The sequence below is a fragment of the Cottoperca gobio genome, chromosome 22 (genome assembly GCF_900634415.1).
Source record: "Cottoperca gobio chromosome 22, fCotGob3.1, whole genome shotgun sequence".
In the NCBI taxonomy this organism is placed as follows: Eukaryota; Metazoa; Chordata; class Actinopteri; order Perciformes; family Bovichtidae; genus Cottoperca; species Cottoperca gobio.
Genome location: NC_041376.1, coordinates 12,756,056 through 12,771,593, shown reverse-complemented (window position 1 = coordinate 12,771,593; position 15,538 = coordinate 12,756,056). Strand labels below are relative to the sequence as shown.

General features: G+C 40.1%; 1 protein-coding gene across 6 annotated transcripts in view; it reads left to right on the top strand.

Annotated features, from left to right (window-relative positions):
• The first annotated feature begins 10,378 nt into the window (after window positions 1–10,378).
• ccdc9b (coiled-coil domain containing 9B) overlaps window positions 10,379–15,538 on the top strand; it is a 17,372-nt gene continuing 12,212 nt past the window's right edge. The window contains exons 1-5 of one of the 6 annotated variants that reach the window (XM_029460226.1): window positions 10,379–10,693; window positions 13,039–13,146; window positions 13,313–13,417; window positions 13,533–13,688; window positions 14,658–14,807. In XM_029460226.1, the coding sequence (XP_029316086.1) occupies window positions 10,682–10,693; window positions 13,039–13,146; window positions 13,313–13,417; window positions 13,533–13,688; window positions 14,658–14,807 (531 nt within the window). In that variant the 5' untranslated portion in view covers window positions 10,379–10,681. Of the gene's footprint in view, window positions 10,694–11,136; window positions 11,294–11,714; window positions 12,795–13,038; window positions 13,147–13,302; window positions 13,418–13,532; window positions 13,689–14,657; window positions 14,808–15,538 lie in introns of those variants that run through there. The other 5 variants (XM_029460230.1, XM_029460229.1, XM_029460228.1 and 2 more) reach the window with 5 other exon arrangements.

The following is a 15,538-nucleotide window of genomic DNA, read 5'->3' as shown; positions in this document are numbered from 1 at the left end:
TTTGGTAATTTCTTGCATCGTGTAACACGTCAGTCATGGCATCACCACGGAAACCAATGTGCCTAGTTGCTGTTGGAGCTCTGTTGAGCATCTGAGGCGCATTCAGAGGTGTGCCACATACAGCGCTGTGGAGGGGAATAACACAGATATGTGACGGGTAAGGAGCATTTCTTACATCCAATGTATTATTATGTTCATTGGTAGAAACATGTAAAAATGTAAAACTTGTATACTTGGACATTAAACAAATGAGAGTTAATGTCATTCATTCATGTGTTCTGGCTTCGATGAACAGTAACTTTTTATGAAAACATATTGTATGTATTACCATAAATACGTATCAATGGAAGTATCAGACAGCAGTGTTCAGAAAGGTCTAGCCAAAGCAGAGTGATTGCACAGACGGTGCTGTGAAACAATAACAGATGGTGTGTGAGTGTGACAAACTGCATAGTGGACATCATTTGTATATTTAGATATGTAGGGGGGAGCTAATACTAAACTATGTTTTTTCTATCAGCAGGAGGAACATGGATAATGTAAAATGAACTATGTCAGTGACTCAAAGTAGTTTGGTTAAGAAAATAAATGCTCAGGAGAAAGCTTTCTTCTAAATGTCTTTTCCTCGGAAAATCAAGTATAAAATGTGGAAGCAGGAGCTTTGAGGTGTGCAGACACAACGGCTTAGACTGCACATGTAATATGACAGAAATGTCTGTGCAGAGCTGTGAAGAGAAAATCGTAGATGAAATTGAAACAGATTGCCGGAGGCGCTCGTCCTCCGTGAATCCTGAAACAACCACAAATCATTTCACATGGAAGCTGAATGCTTTGAAGCAAGTTTTCTCAACGTCACTCAACTGCTTCACATGCACCCTAAAACCTGATGGTAGCCAGGATGAATATCACGCTGTTACGATCCTCAACAGACACACCAGAGACTCTGTCGACCTTAACACTGCTGGTGGCATTTCAGCCACAGTAATACACCAATTCAGCAATGCAGAACAAAAGTCATCTGTGGAAGAGAGGGAAGCAAACAGCCAAACATTTAAACTCTTCAATCAACTCATTGTTGATCCTATACTCCGGTCAAAAGCAAAATCTTCTAAATCTCTGCGGCTAAAAGCATTCCAGAGGCAGAGACCCGAAAAGCCTTCTCCTTTCTTCCAGTGTATTGGAGAGACTGAGGCGTATATGGCGGAGGAGATAATAGTCCTGGCTAATGAACATGCTGACGAGAGCACATACCCAGACTCTGAGGTGCAACACTGTGCTGAGATGCTGACAGTTAGTGTAGATGTTAGAGATCAAGAGTAATATTAAAGACAGTGAAGCCTCTAAAACACCTTCACGTGTAAGCAATGACAAGAAATCCAGGTGAGAGAGTTTTGATCGGTAGTGGAGAGACTACAGCCTTTGGAGGACTCCTGCTCAGAACAGCACGGTGAGTCCAGATCATGGCCATTCTCAAAATGTGGACAATTTACATAAGCAACAAAGCATCCCTAATGCCATGTCAAAAGGAATTACGTCAGAGCATCCTGCAGTAAGGTATCAGACTTTACGCAACATTCAACAGTGACTCATTCTCAATTCACCACATTAATGCTGCAGAAAATGACCCAATGGGAAACAAAAGGACAGGAAGCACTGTGGCAGACAATGTTGCTGTTATTATATATTATCATTATATGATGATGGTACACTGAGCAGAATGCAAAGCAACAGTGTGAGTAAAGAGAGCTTTTCCTGCTAGAAACAGCATACTCCATGGTTTAGGTTGCAATAAACAACTGCTCTAAATATGACGATGAACTGCTTGGTACTTCTGCCCATCTGGATCCCTACAACTAAGCATCTTATTACACAAAGAAAGATATTATGTTTGTGAATAAAAAGATAGTTCCGTTTGTCTTGAAGTCAGCGGAAGAGGAAAGACCTTGATGTAATTAAGATCAAAGCAGCTTTCGCCAATAGTACAATAAATGTGTAAGAACCTTCTTAGTAAATGTGTGTTAATGTCGTGAAATGTGTGTGCTATGTTGACATAAAAAAAGAAGAAGAAAAAGATGAAGTCACATATAAAACATTTGGCCTTTTGGGTTGTGTTACAGGAAAACTCAAAAGTAATCAAAATCCTTAGCTGCTTGTCCCCCATTGTTTCTCCATGTGTGTAATTTGAATAAAAACAAAATGATGTGGGACTATGTAACAAATTAAGCACAAAACCTTCAAAAGGATCGTCTTAAAGGAGTAGTTTGCCATTTTTGGGAATATGATTATTAACTTTTTGCCCAGAATAAGACCAGAACACTGATACAACTCTTGTGTTTATAGGGCAAATAGGAAGCTATAGCCAGAAGCTGGTTAGCTTGGCATAAGATTAGCATTGCACCACGCTTCTTTGTACAGATCAAACACGCAAGATACAACTTGTTTATTGGTGAGCTTAGAGGCAGGTCGATTTTGTTACCTTTGGACAGAACCATGGTTGCTTCTCCTTCAGTTTACAGTCCTAATGCTAGGCTAAGCTAAGCTAACTGGCTGCTGGTGGTAGCTTCATATTTAGCATACCTCATACATTGGGGGATAGTGAACTACATGTTATTAAACTAGTAGTTTTACTATAATTTGCAGAAGCTTGCTGTTTTTTTTGAGTGGCATGCAACCTTTTTTTTATATTAGGCTATATGTTGTTAGAATTCTGTATCACATTGTTTACATAGCTTACTTTTTTTAAATACAAAGTATAAGTAACTTTAGTTAACCAAACTAGTTTCCTCCCTATTGATCTTGTTCAACTTCTTTGAGTGTTGAGTAATTGGTAGCTAACAAAGCGGTGCTTTATATCAGTTGACATATTGGGAAAGTCTAACAACAAAACTTGTTCAGGGAACAATAAAGCCAGTACAGTATATTCCAATAGGAATAGTTAGGAAGTTTAGTTGTAATCTTTAGTTTATCTCATTTATAACCACTATAATATATTTTAAATATTCATATAGTTGCTCGTGTTTCTGTCACTGAGTATTTGGGTTTTATTGAAATTAAACCTACCGCTATATTTTCTGTTGTCGCCACATACCAGTGAGTTAAAGTTGTTGTTGTGTCATATTGGTGTAGCGGCTGATTAATTTCTATTGTAGCCTATCGTCCTTACTTTTATTATTTTATTTCACCAACTCAATTCTGTCAAGGATGAAATATTAATAACAAACAAACAAACCTCATCATCATATTCCTCCGCGAAACCCCGCCCTGCGTCAGCCAACTGTGCGTGTTTACCACCCTCAAATTCTGTAACATCTGCAACATTCAATTTCTGTATGTGAATAAACAATAAACCAGTCTTGCCTTTTTCTGTATTCGTTTATTAGATATGCATTTCAATCGCAACAAACATTATCACAGAATTAAGGATTTTATTTTTTTTCAGGCTTCCCACCACGTTTACAACCTTTACCACCACCACCACCACATTCTTCTTTCTTTGCTTTTCCATGTTGCTGTCCAGGTTCGTTTCCTTTTCCCTGTAAACAATCATAACAACAACAATTGGTACATCTTCTTACAGAAAGAGAATTCAAAAAGGTTGTAAAACTACTACCTTTCCACATTTTCCTCCTCCTTCCTGTAAAAGATAAATTAACAGACCCGCTACAAAGTTACTGAATCAGCCAGTGGGGGAAACCAGTTTGAAGCACACAGTGGGAAAGCTGAAATATATCTTACCTCGGCATTATCCTCTTCATTCTTTGCAACCTCGGGCTAGGAGAGAGAAACCGCCTCTTAACAGGCCTAAAACACTGTAAGGAAACAAACTCACCATCTCTGGGCCTGTGATGGAAAGACAAAAAAACAAAGTCAAAGATTGTTGTTAAGATTTTTTTTCCTGCACAGAAAACTATTCCAAAGCATTTAAAAAATGTAACAATTACTTACGGTCACCCATTTTGTCTTTGCAGTGCAGCAGAAAGTCTTCCTGGGGGGGAAAAAAAGAGGAAGGAGAGTTATAAAGTTTCCAAGGCTTTGTTACAAATAAGCAACAATGCTGCTATTCCACTACATACCTCGTGGAGAGATACAAATTATTTGTTGGTAATGTGTGTGTTCAGTCTGTATATATAAGGCGTCGTTTGAGATGAAGAATGTGGGTGTGTTAGTGCTGCACGCAGGTCTCATGTTCTGAAATGTGACTGTTTGATAGTTGCAGGACATGTGAGGGTTAGGCCTTGAAAATCACCTGATTCTCAGTGTTTTTCCTACCGCTTGCATTTGTTCCTTGTAGGAGGAGCATAACATGCTATCTAGATTACATTTAATATCAAATAGTTAAATTGAACATGTCCACAGTCTGTATTTTGCTGATTTTAATGACTAATATGCAGTGGCGGTTCTAGACCAATATCACATTAGTTCTCGCAGCTAGCTGCGTTCTTCATCGACACACGAGCCGAGTGATCCACCGCTAAGAGTTGTACAAGTTTGTTTGTTTGTCTGGGGCCCAAGCGTTTTGTCAGAGGGGCACATTCAACCCGGGACAAAAGAGGAAGCCTTCAATATTTTTAGTTAAGCATAAATAATCGCGCACAACAAAAACAATACCATGATTGGTATGTTCCTGACTGATTACAGCATCTCTCCAGTGATCAATCATGACATGTGTGTTTTTATTTAGGTTCCCATGGTAACGAGTCAGAACGTTCATAGTACTGATGGGAGGTCCGGCTCTTTTCAAAGATTCGGCTCTTACGGCTCCCAAATGGCTCTTCATTTAGTATAGACGGAATCGGAGTTTCGAGCAGTGGGAGAAAGCTAAATAAAAGGGCAGAATCTCATTGTGAGCTTCACGATTGCAAAAATTGCGACTGCAAGCCCCCGTTCGAACTATTTCCATTTCCAACAGCACCAAAGAACAATGATAGAAGGCTAGCATGGACCAAAGCTGTAAAGAGACAGGATTACAATGGGAAGTCTTGCGAGCCCAAGAAACTCTGAGCCTTCTATTTTAGCCTAATTTAGCAATTGGTTTGTGTGTTGGTAAGCAATTTTTCATTCAGTGTTTTCATAAAAGCCTTATTTTTATGCCTTATCAGTACTTTTTGTATATTGTATATTTAAGCAATAGCTCACGACAGGCCGTGGTATATGGTCATTATATCACAGTTAAGGGGCGTGGTTCGGTACCCCCCTTATCTGTGATATAATGAGCATATATCACGGTCTGAAGTGAGCTATTGCTTTTATAAAACGGTTACCAAGTGGGGCAATATGAAAGAAAAATACACACTCCAATTTAAATAGTTTTTATTATTAAATAATGATGTTCAAAATAAAATAGTCCCTTCGTTGCCTTCTGCACAAAACATAGTGCGAGGTGTGTTCACGGTGTTCTGTTCGTTTCTTTTTTTCTTCACGTAGCTCTGCATGTTGTCTTTTAGGGGCTTTCTTTTCTGGAGAGAGGCACTGATCGATCTACTCCTCCAGAGTAAAGCTTTGTAAGTTTGTTTCTTAACGGACGTAATTTAACAGCTATAACGGTTGTAGCTTTTTCTCAGACGTGGAGGGATACTGACTTGTTGTGAAAAGTAACTACAATTCTACCTGTGATATACGCTCATTATACCACGGCTAAGAACCAATCAGATTGCTTGATTTGACTTGTCCGTTTTATAATCTTCGTTCGGAGGAGCCAGGTCCAGGCTCAGTGTTACAGGGGCACTGCCTGAACCTGGCTGAAAATGACTTTGTGTGTGTGCACTTTTATTGCTTAATAGCAGGGTTACATTTTCTTGCATTTCACAGGCACTGATAACGTTGACATGTTCTGTTTCAAGGGATTCTTTTTGACTGAAGAAATGAGCGCTAAAGTTTCAAGTTACAAACATAACAAACATATCCTGAATCTACCAATTATAACTAAGATCATGCACATACAGATGCTAAACTTACTGGCTATTGTAAAAAATAAAATAATTGAATCATGTATTTAGCAAAAGCAGCATATATTGTGAGCTATTAATTGTATTAGTCGTACATGTTGACTGTATGAGAGCATTGTTATTGATGCATTTATTGGTTTAAGCTTCAGGCAAACAGGTTCTGCAGGGTACGGCAGGACTGCAGGCTAACAGGAATGTTTAGTCTCAATAGCATCATGATCATGTGTATTGTTTAATTATAAGACATTTATAAACACTTAACAGTTTTATAGAACGCTTAACGTAACTACAAGGATTTTAATTATCTGCTGATTTTGTGTTCCCTGTGGACAAAAGCAGCAGGTTGGGCAATGGCCCCCCTTGCACGGACCACGGCCTTTTTCAAACTCAGCCTTCATTTTGATCTAAACTACACATCTGTAAAGTGTCTGGACAGAAAATATGTCCATAAACAGACACTCATAACTCCTCTATGGTAGTTCCTGCTACAGCAGATGTCTCCAGGACTGCATTTTCCCATGATCACACACACACACACACACACACACACACACACACACACACACACACACACACACACACACACACAATGTCGTGGCTGTATAGCTATTTATAACTATATAGAAGGAGCCAATCTACCTGAAAGGTCTCATTTACTTATGTTGGTCATATTGTGGCATCAGCATTACATTGATCAACATTAAACAAAGCTTTATGAGTTTCTTTAAAACAAATAAAAAAAATCATAATAGCATTACAAATACATGTATTGAGTTTAACTAATCTATAATGTCATTGTTAAACCTTTACTACGTTTTTTATGTTTGAATTTGAATTTGAAAACATACTTTATTATGCAGCGATTAGCATTAACTAACCAACTTTTACACATATTTGTGCTTTAACCACCAGCTGGGTTACAGATCACACCCTTTGTGACACCCTTTACTGTCTTCAGGCATTTATACAAAATGTCCTCAAAAACATTGCATCAGTTGATCCAAGTAGGTCACTTGAGAACAGACAAACAAGTAGACACACAAATCATTGTGACGTGGAATTATCCGTCTTTTGTTTTCGCAACTGCAGATATGTCTAAGTGTATGATCTCATATTTCGATCTAGCTCTGTCTCATGTTAAAAGGTTTGGATTTTGTGCGCTAACTGAAGCTTGGCATGAGGCACAAATTTGAATATTTGTAGTGCATACCTTAATTATATGCAAAAAAAAACAAACTGTAAAAACAGACAAATCATATTAATTTGGGTGACCTGTTAAGTACTGTGCAGGAAGCTAAACAACTATATATGTGCTGCATCGGTTTAAAGCTGCAGCATCTCTCATAATGTAGAAAATCTTCTCCTTTGTAACTTCAGATAATAATTTGTCACTAAATCAGGTTAGGAAATAAACAGAAAGTGGAGACCAGACAGGATTAAATAAAACCTGAATATATATGTTAATAATTGCTTTTCACTCCACTGCCAGAGCTGCAAACAAAGCAAGCAATTCCTTCTAGTCAAGCCAATTATCCTCAGTTTTATTGATCCAGATTATAATTCTATCGAAAACTCTGTTTTTATGCTGCAAGAGGACATGTTTACAGTAATCAAAGTTTACAGTGACTCCTCGTGGTGGGAAACAGTGACGCTAGTTTACAATGCAAATATTTGAAAAAGATGTTTTGGAACATTGTTTCTTTTCATTCATTAAATGTTTTACTCTCATTTCAATTTCGCATTGTTTTTCATTGCATTATTACTTCATTTATTCCAGTTAATGTCCGGTAAATTTAAAGTTAAAGTAATAAATATGGAATATTCTTTATACAATATTATGGTATTTATTTATAACCTTGGCCGCCAAGAATCGAGCAAGGTTATAATTGAGGAAAGCAGGCTGAGGGATGCGGCCCCTTGCTCTCACCTCAGGTGCCATGATTACTCTTATCATGGCACAATCGTACATTGCACATAATTCTCATTACTGTGAACATTTTCACATCCCCTGTTGAATATTTTTGCAATATTTTGCAATTTTAGAATTAGAGAGCTGTATAGTTTTGCACATTCTGCACAAAACTATACAGCTCTCTAATTCTAAAAATAACAGTTTTATTGTACATATTAGTTATATTGTACATAGCCTATGTATTATATAATGTTTTTTATAGTAGCTTATCTTTTTCTTATTTTATTGTAAGTTTTCTATTCTATATCTCTATTCTGGACTGAATTCTTTGCAGTACTTTGCCTGTAATTTTATTTCCTCTTAATCAAATTCCTTGTAATTGAATAACTTGGCAATAAACCTGATCCTTCCTGTGTTGGAGGCTGCAGTTGACCGCCATCTCGTGGGCATGATGTGAAACTGCAGCCTGCTGTTAGCTTGATGACGGTGAATCCAGCTAATGTTGAGGTCAGTACGGTTTTACTTTGATGTCTCACTTACCCCATCTATCTATCTATTGGAGGAGAAAGGTAAACTCTTCAAATTACGATTTGGATTTAAATGGGCACTTAAACATTTGGATTTTATCCAAGTTCAAGCTGTGTCCTCCCTATAGTAATGAAGCTGCACTATTGTCCTCGCAGCTGCAAAACTATTAACTATAAACTCAATCATCAGCATCATGCTAGGTGTAACTAATGGTGCGTTCACACGTGCGTTTAATGTCGTGTGTGTGTGTTAGCCCTGAAGTGGACTGGCTTGTTGAAATGTATGAACATGGAGAGAGTGAATCTGGTATTATGGTAAAGTCACAGTTGAATCAACAGCATAACTCAAAAGTACATTAATCTGAGTTAAGTATAGTACAAGGAAGCGCAATGAATTTGTGTGAAGGATCAAATTATTTTTAGACATGCCAGCAGCATGTTGGACAGTTGTTCAGCGACCACTTTGGTCCCGACTGAAATACAACTAATAGACCAATTGTTTTAGTCATTCATGGTTCCCAGATGATTTATCTTAAATACTTTATTGGTCCCCTGACTTTTTATCTCGTGCATTCATCAGGTCAAAATGTTACTTTGTCCATTACTTTAATTTATGTCCTGTAGGGTTTAGCAACACTAATGGCTTTTCCATCAGCCTCAGCTGTACTGTATGTGTTTAACATGCATGTGAACACACTTGTAAACATTACAAACATCATCATTTAGCATGGCCACTGTGGGCATGTTAGCATGGTGGCGTTAGCATTTAGCTCAAAGTACAGTCTCACTGAGCATGGCTGTAGGTTCTTAGTCTTGAAAATTGATTCATAGGTTTAATTACTCCTAAATTATAATAATTAAAACTGAACTACCAATATATCCTTGAACTTGACATTCATAAATTCACACTAATAGACGTCTCCAACTGCAATTCATAACCCTAATCACCTAGTTTCAAGGTTGCAACTCAAATACTAAGTTAATCATTTAGCACAATAATATCCAGTTATTAACATGTAAAGGAACGACATTTACACAAACTTTATTTTTAAGACATTTCTTACATTCATTCTAAAATAGCTCAAATACTTGTAGTGCAAAAACATTTGACAAAGAGCTTTTGCTCATTAGCAGGATTGATCCATGCAGAATGTTTGCTATTTGAACTTTGCTAAAAATGTAGCTCGGACTGGCAACTTTCAAAGATGTGTTTGTTTCCACAATGCTCTGGAAACTGCAGAGCACTGACCCTGCTGCTTCTGTCCTTGAGACACTTATGGCATTTGTCTGCCTGTTTTCTGCATGTCATTAGCTCTCAGACCTCTTTGGCAAAGGCAGCATGCCGTGCATGAAGAATTGTGGTAAATTCGGCAGGCAACCCCCCCCACCTCCAGTCTTTAGGAAGCTTCTTTAGTACTCCAAACATGTAGTCTGGAGCTCGTAATAGACACACGCAGCTGTTGAAACCACAGTGGGAACTAACAACACATGCATCTCATTTATGATGTCTGGATTTAAAAAATGGAGCCACGTTATCAGAATTGGAAGAAGCTGTTCAAAAATGTATGATTTTTTATTTTATTTCGCCCCAACTTGTTTGGTCAGGACACAAGGGCATAACATAAAATATTTGAAAGCACCCACACAGAAAACAATATTATTAAATATCTATAAACATTCTCATCAAAAACGGAAGACCCAAAGCCAGTATGTAACCCTCATATGCCTTATATACCTATAGGCTCATGGCTTTACAGAAGAAATAAATCATTATTATCATATTGCCACCACAGCATTTTAATAAAAATAAAAAGGTAAAAGTTAAAGTACAGATTTGTTGTGGCTACCAACCATATGATGACACATATACTCATTGAAAGAGAGAAAAAAAGAAGAAATCATGAAGTAATAATGCTAATTTACTTTAAGATTAACTGAGGGTGTGTATGTGGGGAGGAAGCGGACGGGATTTAACTAGCATTCTTTGAGCAGAGGACAAGTGAGGAGGGGAAAGAGCAAGTGTTTCAGAGAGGGCGAGAGGGAGCGAGAGAGCATATGTGCAGGAGGGTGGGAGGGTTGTAGAGAGAGAGAGAGAGACAGGAGGGGAGAGAGGGAGAGGACAAGCGGATGGGTGCTGTGAAATCCGTTAACAGGGGAGCTCTGTGCATTTGTCAGACGTCTTGGCTGCTTGCCCAACTTGGTTCATTGTAATCGAGGCATGATCGTCGACTCCAGGCAGCCCTCTCTGCCGCCACGGCTGCCTCGCGCCTGTACCCAGCCCAGCTCTTACCGCTGACATGGAAAGACCCGTGAGTGCCTTCTCTCTCCTTCTCATCCCACACTCTGCAGCTCTCTCTCTCACTCTCTCGCTCTCTCTCTCTCTCTCTCTGGTGTTAGGTTTCCCTCTCTTCCTCTCCTGCTCTGTCGCAGATTTAGCTGTGGCTACATGCAGCGTTTCAGTTATGTCTCTGGCTCTTTCTCTCCCCTGTTGTAGCTCCTGTAGGTGGCAGGAACGCTGGGCAGGGAGGAAGCTTTGGCAGCTTTCTCCCTGCAGGGCCCCCCCCCTCCTCCTCCCTTTCGCCTGCCTGTCCGGGGCATGGGTGCCGTCCGCTGGCAGACCCACAACGTCTCTGTGTGTTTTGTGTTTGTGTGTGTATGCTGCACAATCACAGAATCACAGAACTGGCCCGCCGAACCCAGAGGGGTACCGTCCCCCCACAGAGTCTCCCCACTTTGTGTTTTTGGTTTCGGTCTCCTCTCCGCCATTGGCCTCGCTGAGATTCAAATTCGGCAGCTCGTCTCTCCGTTGCGCCTATTCCTGGTGGTATGTCCTCATGGTCTGTTGTGTTTGGATACCCTGACAACTAGAAGCTGTGAGGTAACCACTTTTCAGGCTGCCGCTTCTCTGAGTGAGTCCCAACTTTTGCTCACGCTCACGCTGTCGTTGCAGGTTTGACACACAACTGCATTCAGGATGTGTAGTTTTTATTTACCTTAAAGTCTGCGCAGACACCTTACGTCCAACATCTCAGTAGCAGCTATTCTTTGTAGGCGTAATAGCGGCGTAGATGGAAAAAGCGCTGAAGAATTTGTTGTCAGTCCCTATGTGATGGTCTTTGTGCGCTCGCTAGCTGTGAGTCATCATTCTGTGCTGGTAATATCACACACAAGCAGCCTCGACTTCCCTGTCGTCACTGGGGGCAACGGTGGAGATAGACTGACTCACTTTGGCACATCTACTTCCTGTCTCTGTCGAGAAGGTCTGAGTGTGGAGAATGGGATACTTCAAAATGAATGATATGTTTTCACAGTTTCAACGAGCAGCAGTGAAAACTTTTCTATTCACTTCTCTCTCAGCTGTGAGCAACAACAGGCCGTCATGCCAGCATTGATGCAAAGTGGGAAACCCTTGTTTTAGCTGATTGAGTCAAGAGTTCCTTTCTTTCTTTCTTTTTACTACGATTGCCGTTCATTGGGTATTGTCAGGCTGCTGTTTGTGTGCTGAATGAAAACTTTATGACAACATTTAGAAACATGCAACCCTCTTAGGTGCTGGCTTGCAAGAATCAAACATCAAACTCATAAGTCTCCCATCTTTTCAAAGTGTTTGTCCATCACATCACTTTCTGTCATAAATCCCAGGAGATTATTATTTTGGTGTAAACTGAGCGTGAGTGAATGTTTGCTTGAGAATAGAAATGTTTTTTTTCTGTTAGTATCATCTCTATTTCCTGGGACATGTGTCTTTGAAACAACATTTATATGAGGAAGGAGCTGCCTTGTGAGCAGTCCTCGTGCTGGAATTACATATACCCTGGTGTGCTAATTTAAAGGGTTAGTTAAACATTTGCAATATGCGCTTTCTTGCCAAGAATGAAGCAACTATTTCGAGTCAGTCAATCACACTTTGCCCACTCACACATCCAGAAAGACCACACAGACCAGATTGGAGAGGGAACGTTAACCTGCTGCAGTCTAAAGGAAATGTGATCTCTGTGTTGGACATGGTTGATGCCTCTCCATTATCCTTCTGTAATATTATCCTCATCTTGAATATCTGTGTACATTTCTTCAACTCAGCACCTCTCTCTTGCACATGTTTGCAGTTGATACAGCAATTTAATGAAAGATTTTCATGAAAGGGAGTCTTATCGCACACCTAGTTGCCATTGCGTGAGAGCACATGGAGATTTTTAGTATGTCGTGTGAGGAGGCATGACCTGCTGACCGCGCTAGGATGTTCCTCATATGCATTCTCCCCGTGTAACCGAGCTTCGTAATGAGAGCTCCATCTGTGGTGGGTGTGAGGGTGTGTTAGTGCTGCGTGTTATCGCAGCACATGCAGTGGTGTATTGAAAACTCTCAAGTACCAAAAGCTGCCATGCTGGCTGTCTGGCCAGATTTGTAATGGTTGGTTCATTATTCTTTATTCGGATATTTAATTATTTAAATGTACATTTAGCCAGTTTTACACTAGTTATTGGCTTCTTTTATTAAATGAAAATTCTTTGAGAAATAAAAAAAAAAGTTTCTATTTCTCAATGTAAGGTAAAAAAGAAAAAGGTATTGCTTTGAAATCTGAAGTGAAATGTGTAAAAAATATATAATGCGAGGTAAAATACTTATTTTGTATCAATGATGTGTCTCTTCCCAGAACCCCGGTGACATGATGCCCAAGAGGGATCATGAGAGGGACCTGGAGCTGGACAAGAAGATCGAGGCTCTCCGCAGGAAGAATGAGGCGCTCATGAAGAGGCACAAGGTAAGGACGAGTGTTTGCAGCCAGAGAAGCTTCTGTGGAGTCCAAAGTTTCCCTGGTCAATCTCAGTTGTACAAATGCAAGTCTGAGGCATGGGTATCTTCTGTGAAAGCCTGCAGCTCTTTCAGACTTCCTGATTAGTCTGTTGTTTTCATTGAGTTGCATTAAGGAGGTGGAAGAGGACAGGAAAAGGGCAGAAGAGGAAGGAATGATGCTGCTGAGTCGCAAAGGCAAAGCTGAGGATCTTACCATCACAATCAGCAAGTCCGCCAGTGTGAGTTTCTTAATATGAGGTGACGGACTTCATGCCTCAAAGTACAGCTGTTGGAAAAGATGCTACAAACTGTAAGAATATTTTATAACATGTATGTGTCTTTGGTTTGGAGCAGGATAGTCGGGTTGTGGTGACGAAGCTATTCAGCGGTGGTTCACCAGCTGGGAAAGGACAGCAGGAGTCCGGGCCCGACAAGGGTGGAGAAGGCCCTCCGCAGGGTGCTGGCCGGGGCCACAGGAAGCAGCTAATAGTCACCATGGCTGGCAAAAAGGTAAATACACTGCAGTGCCAATTTCCACTTCAAGTGACAAAGACAAATACAGGAGACCCCAAAGCCCACAGGGGCTTTACTAAAATAAATATGAAACAATAACACAAGAGCAATTTCTCATTCAAATCAATAAGTACACCGAGCTGAAAGCAATGCAATGAGCATTGAACCAATAGTTTTAGGTAGAAAACAAGTATGAGAACAAAGAAAGCAAGTACTTAAGAGTACTTAAGAATGATGGACATGCGGTGCAGACTATTCCATGAGCATATTCAAAAGTGTGCCCTCCTAGCTATTGTTATTTTTATTTCCCCGAAAGTCTACTTAATATTTCATGATTTGAGTTTTCTACTTTTTAATTTAGATATATTAAAGCGCACTCGTCAGTGCTGGAATTAGGCCAATACTCAAAGATTTCTTTCTGATTTCTGAGTACCATTACTTAGTCAGTACCGCAACTTACTAGGATACATATGCATGTTTCCTGCTCAACCAAGCTGTGAGAGTATTACACTAGACTTAAGACTTTACAGCCATGCTAGCAGCTCTGTGAGCCACAACGGTACTTTGAGCTAAATGCTAACATCGACATGCTCACAATAACAATGCTAAAATACTGCTGTTCAACGTCTTAGTTTAGTGTGTTAGCATGCTAGCATGTGCTATTTAGCAGTAGAAACACAGAGCACAACTGAGGCTGGTGGGAATGTAGATGGCACTGTACATTTCATAACATGAGACAATTGTACAATATGTAATCCTGTTCAGTAAGATTTGTTCTAGTGTATCCTCTGCCCATGATTGTGTCTGTATAGAGGCAGGGGTAAATGTGTTTTTGCATATGAATGAAAACATATATATTACAAATTAGTAACTTGAACCCTCAAATTAATCATTCTTGTGCAGATTTTGGGCACAATGCCCATTGCTACAGTTATGATACCCTAATATGAGTAATTGTCTTTCTAGGGTAAGAGGGTGGTGAGTGAGAGGCCAGAGAAGAGGCCGGGCCCTGCGGACATTAAGAGCCCGACAGATGATGGACAGGCGAGGCGTGTGGAGTCGACGGGGAGGGCGAAGCAGCCACCTCACATGACCAAGAGAGACACAGCAGCACAGGTGTGAATCAGTCAGTGTGAACACTCCAGTGATCATACGCTTCAGCATTTAAAACCCGGCATGCACCCTCCAGTCTGTTTCCACTCTCTCATCCCCCCTTGTTCATCCTCTCGTGCTGCACTGATGTGTTTTACATAGATGTCAGACATGTCGGCTGGCCACACCCCTGCAGTGATGAAGCACAATGGTTTGTGGACAGGAGGTGGACTGGAGCTGTGACTGACTGGTGTGGGATTAACGGAGGGGGGCTACTAATAGAGCTGGTTGAGTAGATGTGCAGAAGAACCAAAAAGCCTGGATGACTGCTTCTGCTTTTGTTTATTAGGGCTGCAACTAACAAGTATTTTCATTATGGATTAATCTGCTTATTATTTTCTATAAAATGTCAGAAAATAGTAAGAAATGTCCATCCCAGTTTCTCAAAGTCTAAGGGCTACAAATGTCTTGTTATGTCAGTCCAAAGCCCAAAGATATTCAGTTTAATATGATATAAAACAGAGAAAAGCACATCTACATATTTGAGAGGCTGATGACAGCATCTTCTGCCATTTTTGGATGAAAAACCACTTTAAACAGCTCTAATCCCGATCAGGTTTCTCCTAGGAGGAGCTTTTATTGTATTTTTAGCAAAAGAAAAATCACTCAACCTCTGGGTGTTGATGCCTTTGGGTGTGTGGAACAGACTGTAAAGTTCACAGAGTCCCTCTAGGACCATGAAAGATAGATGCTTT